Genomic DNA, 10,430 nt, shown 5'->3' with positions numbered 1-10,430 from the left:
TCATTTATATTCATTTCCATCAAGATAGCCTGGGAAGGAACCCAATTTCTTTGTGTATCTTGAGGCCAAGGAAAATAGGTACCAGCACGGTTAAGCAAGGAGAAACCATTATCTAAAGCAAGCCACATCCACTCACTCCTAAAGAAATTTTTGGATTGTGACAGTATTTGACATTGGGGCCATGGGTTGGAAGTAAGTAGAAATAGCTGGTGCCACTTCTTTCTTTGTTTATAACAACCACATAAATAACAATTTTTTTTTCTCTAAGTGTCTGATTAGATAATGCATACTCACTTCAGTTAAAACCCAAATGAAGCCTAGGGAGAACTTAAGTATGCTCTTCTTCTTAAGTTACTTTAGCCTGTATGAAAACATTCTATAATACCTGACTTCAGCCACCTAGGTTCAGAGGCCCCAAGTCTGATTGTTTTCTTGTGGCCTAGCTTTTTCTATCTTGATCTTTGCCTCTGTTTTTCTCTTCATTTTTCTGTTTAGCTAACTCTGTTTGCTATAATGAATTATTCTCTCCTACTCTCTTATGCCTTCCTTTCAGCCATCTCTTTCAGAACCGTTCAACTTTAAATTTTTCAGAATTGTGCTAAATTGGATGACAATCCCTGGGGTTCTTTTTCTGTTTTGTCTAAATCATGGGCTCAGGATGATAGTTCTGGAGGCTGTGTGATCATTTCAGGATCTTTCCTTGGTTTCAGCATGGCCTACACATATTTTTTTTAAGTTCTTTTGTGTCTTTTGGTTTTGGAGAAATTCTACACACCTGAGAATATGCTATAGATCTTCAATGAAAGGCTCCAGGTAATACTTCTTAATATATTTTTTATAAGTAAAACACTTTTCTTCTGTACACTATGGCAAAATGTCATAAGAAAAAAATTAGATTCCAAATTTAATTCCAAAATTAGTTCCGAAATTAATTCCAAAATTAGGAACAACTTCTACAACAAGCAACTCATTGTATTACTCTTAAATTTTATTAATGTCTTCAGTTTGTGCATTATTTAAAATAAGACATGTGCTTTAAAAAGCATTCTTATACATAAATAGACCAAGGAACAGTTAAGTAATTGATCCCTAAAACATGCACATCAATTTGATTCAGGTGTGTATAAGAAAGGGAAATAAGATTTAAGCCTTTTTCTCTGGATTAAAAACATTTGGAAATTATTATTCAGAAATGCCAAATGTTTTTTTCTGGGACAAACGTATTTTCCACCAGGAAATCCTGATGCAATTAAAAGGCATTAGTGTTGATTAAGACTGGAAAAACATTTGTGCTATGCATGATCCACAAGAAAAGGGTTGCAGTGGGCTTAAGAAACATGTCAAATCAATGAATCAGGTAGCATGAATTGAAAGGTTTTAGATGGAAGAACAGTCACCATGAGCCAGCTTATAGGACACATATATATATTCAAGGCACATGACTAGGCTAAACAGGTGGCCAGGTTCTATAGAATAATTTGTTCTTTCATCGGGAAGAAAGTAAAATGTAATATAACTTCTATTTAATGGCACTTATTGATAAATAAATGCAATTAGAATTAGGGCAGCAAATGTCTTCCTTTCAGATACACACCAAAAGTACATACTAGATAACAAATGCCAGAGTAGCCAAAGCAGTATGATTACAGTCCAATTTTCTTACACTACAGTTAAACGGATGTTAAACTGGTTTGTATCATTTCTATACATCATAGCATCTATTCTCTTTCAAGTTGCACAGATGAATTCTTCAAAATTAGGCAAAATAATTTATTAAACTAAAAAGATCCTCAAATTATTATTCAACAGGAATGAAACCTAAACCCTGGAGTTGACTGCTAACTGTGTTCGGTTTAAGCTTTTCCTGGATTGAAAAAATTTTCCCACACTACCTCCCTTTGTACAGCTAAAATGCCAGCACATCCACTGTGGATCCTTTCTTTTTCGTTGGGGAGTCAGAGGAATTTGCCTCCCCACCCTCTCCACTACCCATTCTATTAACAAACAATTGTCCTAAACATTCACAGAAGAAAGAGAAAAATATAAAAACCCCACAACTTTTAACAATATTTAAACCATCATCTTCTCAAATCAACTGCAATGGGGAAACAGAATACCAAGCTGTCTATCATGTTGAGAATGATCAGCACACTCAACTTTATTCCTGATAGTAAACACTAGGAGGACAAGGATAATTCTGTGTGCTTCTAATGGGCTAACAAAATGTTCCCCATCTGATTGGAAAATAAATGTTTAATACTTTATCTGTCTGGGCTCCTAGAAACAAGCAGCACCAACAATTACAGTTCCCTAAATAACTATTCTCCATTTATAGTTTTGAAGCACCTAACACTCTTCAATAAGACATTAATATGAGATGTCGGCAATACTATCCGTCCCTTAAATACTTCTGTGTGCACATACAAAGTTCCTCCATAGTCCTAGTAGACAGCTCATAAGACCGGTGGTTTCCACCTTGGTGACAGCATTGTGCAATTTAAAACAAAAATGTTTCTCTAAGTAGATAACAAACCAAAGAAACAAACAAAAGCCTTTTTAAGACTACTGCTGCAATGAATAGTTCAATCTGAAGTTCACTGGAATACTGGTAAGACAGATAAATCTGGAGGCATAGAACAAGATTTAAAAAAAAAGAAAAAGGGAGAAAAGGGTTGAAGAGACTGGTAGACATCACCTGTCAGTAGTGAAAGGCTTGAGTCACATGAATTGCTTTTAACTCCTTGTTCTCTCATATCCCTGGTTAATTATAACTTTTTTTCCCTATTTCTTCACACAGCTTGGCCATGTAAATCCACCACAGAGAGGTGACACAATGATATAGATGAACACCTGGAAGGAGGAGGAAGGATTCTATCATAAGCTACTAAATAATATATAAAGGAAAGGAAAGCCCTATTAAGAAATAGTTCTGATTCCATTAGAATAGCAGTTCTGTAGTAATGCAACATACTAATCAACTACTTTCAAAGACGGAAGCAGAGTTAAAATGATCCTTTCTGATGGGCCGGCCCGTGGCTCACTTGGGAGAGTGCGGTGCTGATAACACCAAGGCCATGTATTCGGATCCCTATATAGGGATGGCTGGTTAGCTCACTGGGTGAGTGTGGTGCTGACAACACCAAGTCAAGGGTTAAGATCTCCTTACTGGTCATCTTTAAAAAAAAAAAAAAAAAAAAAAAAAAAAGATCCTTTCTGATATAACTCTCACCTACTGCAATTCCACTATGCTTTGTTTGGTAGGAGAGCGAGCAGCGGAGTTGTTGCTCTTCACTGGTAACTAGGTAGAATTGAGGTTATATGAGCAACTCTTACTGATGCATCATTAACAAGTCATAAAGATCACAAATAAGAATAATTCCCTTGAAGTCTAATTTTATTCTTAACTATATTTTTAGATTTTACATATGGATTTAATTTTTCATTATTAGGATGATAAGAATATATGAAAAAAGTATGAGTAGAGACTCTACATCTCTATTATCTATGAGCAACAATATTGCCATAAACTGTTCAGGGGATAATGGCACAATAATTATGATTACCAAATCAAAGAAAAGCTGATGATGCAAGTAGCACTGCAATAATGCTGGTTCTATTATAGATATGTTAGCTTTTTATTCTAAGATTGTAATTTTATATTATGATATTTTAAAAATAGCATCTACTTGTTCACATTATTACATTCCAAAAAATAGATTTATTTTAAGCATTAGATTCACTACATTAAATTAGTCATTTTAATTTGCTTTAAATTACAACTTCTTGAGATATTAAGTGATGGGTTTCATTATTCACATACTTGGAAAAAATGCATTTATGAATTACATGCCCCCTGCTCCAAAATAAGCCAAGTGTTTTCCCTCACTTCTGTACAAATGTTGCCAGAGGGTGAGGGGTTAGAGAAAATTCTGGTTATTAACGAATAGGTTAAACTACTCACGTGACATTCACATATACTAACACATACAAGGGTAATTCAAAAAGCTCATGGAAAGAGTCATATTACTTTTAATTGTATTTTTCCATGAACTTTTTGAAGTGTCCTCATACATATTCCACAAATGTAAACTTTACCATTTGCCACAGCTGTAATAAAGATTTTTCAACCTGAAGTACAGTATGTTAGGTGACAACACCTTTTGGCAAAGATGGATACTGCACTTAGAGCAGTGTTCTGCATGTAATAAGTATTCAATAAATATAATTTGAATTTAACAATAATTCAGCTGCATAAATCAATCTAAATTCCCAGACCAAGGAATAAAGAAGCTAAGGTCAGGAGCCCAGAATGAGAATACTGAGTGAGGAGACATTCAAGGCCACGGTAACTATTCTAACTATCTATATTTACCATATTAGAAATTAAAAATTTTAAAATACATATTAAATTATAATTTTAAAATAACAATAATTAAATCACTACATATGAACAGAAATATTATTTTTATTAACAGTAACTATTTCCGTGTGGTCAATTTTATATGCCTCCTTACATATAAGAATTTTCAATAGGGAGGAGGGGTTTAAGTAGAGATATTTCATAGTGACTTCATAGAAAAGCCACTGCCTGGTCATGTGTTTCACCACTGAAAGATATACTTGTATGTAGCTCATTTCAGAATGTTCATCACTGAGAAAGAATTCCAGCACCTAATTTCTTACAGATTGAAAAATAAAATCATACAATAAAAGGACAAAAACTTACAATTGATATGAAGATGATGATGATAGTGAGCTTGAGATTCTTCATACACATGGCTCGGGCAAGATTTCTGCTGGTAGTTTTGAAGGTGACGGACTAGAAAAAAAGCATGAATTGTTTAATCCCTGGCACTAAATGAATAAATTATTTGCAGTAATATCCTACAAAAATTTTACTTTTATGAATTCTGTTTAAGTCCCATTGTTTTTGCTATGGATTGACTGAACTGTGTTCCCAATGTTTGCTTAACTCTCACTGTTACTGCTGAGGGTGGCAAATCCTATTATGGTAATTATTTGCAGTAATATCCTACAAAAATTTTACTTTTATGAATTCTGTTTAAGTCCCATTGTTTTTGCTATGGATTGACTGAACTGTGTTCCCAATGTTTGCTTAACTCTCACTGTTACTGCTGAGGGTGGCAAATCCTATTATGGTAACTGTAAGGTGGGGCCCTAAAGAGGTGATTTGATTGTAGGACCATGCCGAGTGCATGGATTAATATTGGTGGTCAGGGGCGTGGTTCTGATGGCTTTAAAAGAAGAGTGCATGAGGAATTATCTCTCTCTCTGCTTCCACCATCTTGCAACGTGAGACCCCTGGGTCACTGTTGACAACACCAGATGCATTCCTTGGACTTTGGACTTCCCAGTCTCAGAAACTTTAAATAATAAATTTCATTCTTTATAAATCACCCAGTTCCGGTTATTTTGTTATAAGCAACAGAAACAGACTAATACAGTTCTTGACCCCTTCCATCTCTTTACAAGCAGAGACTGGCCACTCATAATGAACAGTTCCCCAAAGCAGAACTATGCCAGGCCTATCATAAGCAGTATGAGCCTACTGGAAAGTCTTCCCTCTTTTTTCTTCTACACTGTAGCAACACACATGATGTTGAGCACCAGAAGCGGTTCTTCCTGCTAGTAGAAAAGCATTTTCCTTTCTATGCTTCCAGTAAGAGGGGCTCCTAAGCCAGTTGGCTGCAAGCACATTTGCCTATTCTGCCCAGTATAATCCTGGGAATTTGAGCTATAAGAACCTGTTTGATTTCCACAGGAAGGTATGTATTTACTTGTGTGAGGGTTAAAACCCACAGAAGTTCATTCCTTCAGTTATCAATTTTCTTCTGCATCATCAATTTCTCAACATCTACTGAACCATTCCCACCAGGACAAAAGCATTTTAAAACAAACAGGCAAGCAAACAACAAAACCAGCAATTCCACTCCTAGGTATATACCCAACAGAGATGTATGCAGAAGTTCACCAAAAGACATACACACAGACATTTTTAACAGCATTCTTTTCACACCTCAAACTGGAAAGTACCCAAATGTCCATCAACTATACTTGTAAATTGTGGTAGAGTCATGCAATGAAATACTGTACAGCAATGTCAATTTACAACCTACTATTACATTTACACAGTTAACAATCTACATGTCACAAATGAATCTCACAAACATAATTTTCTCCCTATGTTTTCTTTGAGGAGTTTTACAGTTTTAGGTTTTGTTTACATCTTTAGTCTATTTTGAGTTGACTTTTGTATATGGATGTGTATGTATATTAATGTGTTAACTGATTTGCATATTGAAAAAGGGTCCAATTTCATTCTTTTGCATGTAGGTATCTTGTTTTGTCAACACCATTTGTTGAAGAGACTACCCTTTTTCCCCATTGTGCGTCATCAGTTGATCGTATATGCCTGGGTTTATTTCTGGGCTCTCTATTCTCTTCCATTGATCTACACATCTGTTTTTATGCCAGTACCATACTGTTTTAATGACTGTAGCTTTGTAATACATTTTGAAATCAGGAAATGTGATGTCTCTAGCTTTGTTCTTCTTGCTCAAGGTATTCAAGGTATTGCTTTGGATATCAGAGTCTTTTGTGGTTCCAGATTACAAACTGCAGAAGAAAAGACAAGTAAGCTTGCAGACATAGAAACAGAAACTATCCTAAATGAAACACATAGAGAAAAAAGATTGAAAAAAAAATTAAGACTATCAGTGAGCTGTGGGACAACTTCAAGTGGCTTAAAATACACGTAACTAAAGTCCTAGAAGAAAAGAAATATTTTCAAAATTCGATGAAAACTACAAATCTACAGCTCAATAAATCCAAAGCCAAAGAAACATGAAGAGAACTACACCAAGGCATATTATAACCAAATTCCTTAAAACCAAGAATAAAGACAAAATCTTAATAGCACTCAGAGGAAAAAAGACACATTACGTATGGAAGAATGACAGCAGAATTCTTGTCAGAAACCATGTAAAATGTCTTTCCACCTTCTTGTGCCCTGGTTTAATTTCTTTCACTAGTGTTTTGAAGCTCTTGTTGTAGATATCTTTCACCTCCGTGGTTAAATTGACTCCTAGGAATTTTATTTTGTTGGTGACTACTGTAAATGGACTTGCTTTCTTCATATCTTTTTCTGCTAGTTCGTTGCTGGAGTATAAAAACGCAAGTGATTTTTGTGTGTTAATTTTGTATCCTGCAACATTACTGAAATTGTTTATCTACTCTAAGAGTTTTTTGGTAAAGTGTTTAGGTTTTTCTATATATAGAATCATGTTATCTGCAAACAGGGACAGTTTGACTTCTTCCTTTCCAATCTGGATGCCCTTTATTTCTTTCTCTTGCCAGATTGCTCCAGCTACTACTTCCAATTCTATGTTAAATAGGAGTAGTGAGAGTAGGCATCCTTGTCTTTTTCCTGTTCTTAAGGAAAAAGCTTTCAGCTTTTTCCCATTCAGGATGATACTGGTGGTGAGTTTGTCATATGTCTTTTATTGTGTTCAGACACTTTCCTTCTATATCTTATTTGCTGAGAGCCTTTATCATGAAGGGATGTGAATTTTGTTGAATGCTTTTCCTGCATCTATTAAGATAATCACATGGTTTTTATCCTAGATTTTGTTGATGTGGTGTATCACATTTATTGACTTGTGTATGATGAACCATCATCCTTGGTTCCCTGGGATGAATCCCACTGGATCACAGTGTATAACTTTTTTTGATATGTTCCTTTATTATGATTCCATGCTCTTGAACTGAAAGAATTAACACTGTGAAAATGTCCATACTACCCAAAGCAGTCTACAGATTTAATGCAATCTCCATCAAAATACCAATGACATTCTTCACAGAAATAGAAAAACAATCCTAAAATTCACATGGAACACCAAAAGACCTGAAATAGCCAAAGCAATCCTGAGCAAAAAAAACAAAAACAACAAAAAAAAAAAACTGGAGGCACAACACTACCTGACTTCAAATTATACTACAAAGCTATAGTGACCAAAACAGCATAGTACTGGCATAAAAACAGATACTAGGACCAATGGAACAGAATACAGAACCCAGAAATCAAACCACATACTTACGGCCAACTGATCTTTGACAAAGGCAACAAGAACATACATTGGGGAAAAGACTGCCTCTTCAATAAATGGTGCTGGGAATAGTGGACATACACATGCAGAAGAATGAAACTAGACCCACACCTCTCACCATATACCAAAATCAACTCAAAACGGATTAACCTAAGTATAAGACCCAAAACCATAGAACTACTAAAAGAAAACATAGGGGAAACACTTTAGGAAGTACGGCTGGGCAAAGATTTTATGAATAAAACCCCAAAAGCGCAAGCAACAAAATAAAAAATAAACAAATAGAATTATATCAACCTAAAAAGCTTCTGCACAGCAAAGGAAACAATCAACAGAGTGGAAAGACAACCTACAGAATGGGGGAAAATATTTGCAAACTATGCATCCAGCAAGGGATTAATATCCAGAATACACAAGGAACTTAACTTCACAGTAAAAAAAACAAATAATCCAATTAAAAAATGGGCAAAGGAGATAAATAGACATTTTTCAAAGGAAGACATACAAATGGCCAACAGGTACATGAAAAAATGCTCAACATCACTAAACATCAGGGAAATGCAAATCAAAACCACACTGAGATATCATTTCACCCCAGTTAGACTCGCTATTATCAAAAAGACAGAGAATAACAAATGCTGGCAAGTATGTGGAGAAAGGGGAACCCTCCTACACTGTTGGTGGGACTCTAAGTTAGAGCAGCCATTACGGAAAACAGTATCAAGAATTCCGAAACAACTACATATAGAACTATCATATGATCTAGCAATCCACTGCTGGGATTATACCCAAAAGAATGGAGATCATCATGTTAAAGGGATACCTGCACTCCCACATTCATCGCAGCTCTGTTTACAATACCCATGATATGGATGTCCACTTATGGACGACTGGATAAGAAAAATGTGGTATATACACACACCATGAAATACTACTCTGCCACAAAAAAGAATGAAATTCTGCCATTGTCAGCAACATGGATGAGCTTGGAGAAAATTATGTCAAGTGAAATAACCCAGGCACAGAAAGAGTAACACAGCCCGTCCTCACTCATAAGTGGGTGCTAAGAAAGAAGGAAAGGAGGAAATAAAGTAAGGAAAGGAAGGGAAGGAAGGGGTGAAGGGAGGGAAGAAGGAAGACAACAATAATACGTTGAACTTTCACAAGGAGAGAACAGACTTACGGTTACTAGAGGTGGAAAAGGGGATGGGGAAAGGGATTAGGGAGAATTTGGGTAAGGGACCGAAAGAATAATTATGATTTGTAATAATAAATATGCTAATAATACTGACTTAATTTTCACATATTGCATACAAATAATGGGTCAACACTGTACCCCCCAAATATGTATAATCAATACAAAAGAAAAAAAGAAGCAATGTAAAAGACAGTGAAGAAACATCTTTAAAGTATTGAAAGAAAAAACCTGTTGGCTTAGAATTCTATACTCAGGGAAAATATATTGCAAAAAAAGAAAGTAAAATAAAGACTTTTCAGACATACAAAAGCTGAAGGAATTCATTTCCAGCAGATCTGCACTACAAGAAATGTTAAAGGAAGTCCTACAGTGAGAAAGAAAATGACACAAGATGGAAACTTGGATCTACACATAAGAATGAAGAGCACTGAAATTGTAATTACATGGGTAAATAGAAAATACTTTTTTCTTACTATTTAAATTTCTTTATAAGATAATTAAATGCTTAAACAAAAACAGTAACAATGTATTGTGAGGTTTATAGTATATGTGTAAATAAAAGCATGACAACAATAGCATAAAGGCCAGGCATACTACTGTAAGGTTCTTATACTATTCATGAAGTGGAATAATACTACTTGAAGGCAGACTATGATAAGTTAAAGACTTATATTATAAACCAGAAAGCAGTCAGAAAAATAACAATGAGCTGGAACTAGTAAACTGACAAAGGAGGCAAAATGGGATTTTAAAAAAAGTACTTGATCCAATAGAAGGCAGAAAAAGAGAGAAGAGAACAAAGAAAAGATGGGATAAACAGGAAACAAATAGTAAGATGGCAGATTTAAAATCTTCCCATAAAGAAAACTCCAGGCCCAGACCGCTTCACTGGTGAATTCCTCCAAACATCTAAGGAACGGATAATACTGATAGTACCTAAACTCTTTCAGAAAATAGAAAGGTAAAACTTCCCAACTTGTTTGATGAAGCCAGCATATCCCTGATACCAACCCCTAAAAAGAAAAATAAATTACAGACCAATATCCCTTATGGACATAGACCCTGAATTCCTGAAATTTCAATAGCAAATCCAATAGAGTTCTATA

The 10,430-nt window shown here is 35.1% G+C and overlaps 1 protein-coding gene across 2 annotated transcripts in view; it reads right to left on the bottom strand.

The window, feature by feature from the left end:
* Positions 1–1,002: 1,002 nt before the first annotated feature.
* VAMP7 (vesicle associated membrane protein 7) overlaps positions 1,003–10,430 on the bottom strand; it is a 33,514-nt gene continuing 24,086 nt past the window's right edge. For both annotated transcript variants that reach the window (XM_063083618.1, XM_063083619.1), the window contains exons 7-8: positions 4,727–4,819; positions 1,003–2,850 (exon numbers count right to left, since the gene is read on the bottom strand). In XM_063083618.1, the coding sequence (XP_062939688.1) occupies positions 2,782–2,850; positions 4,727–4,819 (162 nt within the window). In that variant the 3' untranslated portion in view covers positions 1,003–2,781. The remainder of the gene's footprint in view (positions 2,851–4,726; positions 4,820–10,430) is intronic.

Source organism: Cynocephalus volans, chromosome X (genome assembly GCF_027409185.1).
Source record: "Cynocephalus volans isolate mCynVol1 chromosome X, mCynVol1.pri, whole genome shotgun sequence".
NCBI lineage: Eukaryota > Metazoa > Chordata > Mammalia > Dermoptera > Cynocephalidae > Cynocephalus > Cynocephalus volans.
The sequence above is the reverse complement of the archived record's forward strand: the minus strand, read 5'-3'. Positions and strand labels throughout refer to the sequence as shown.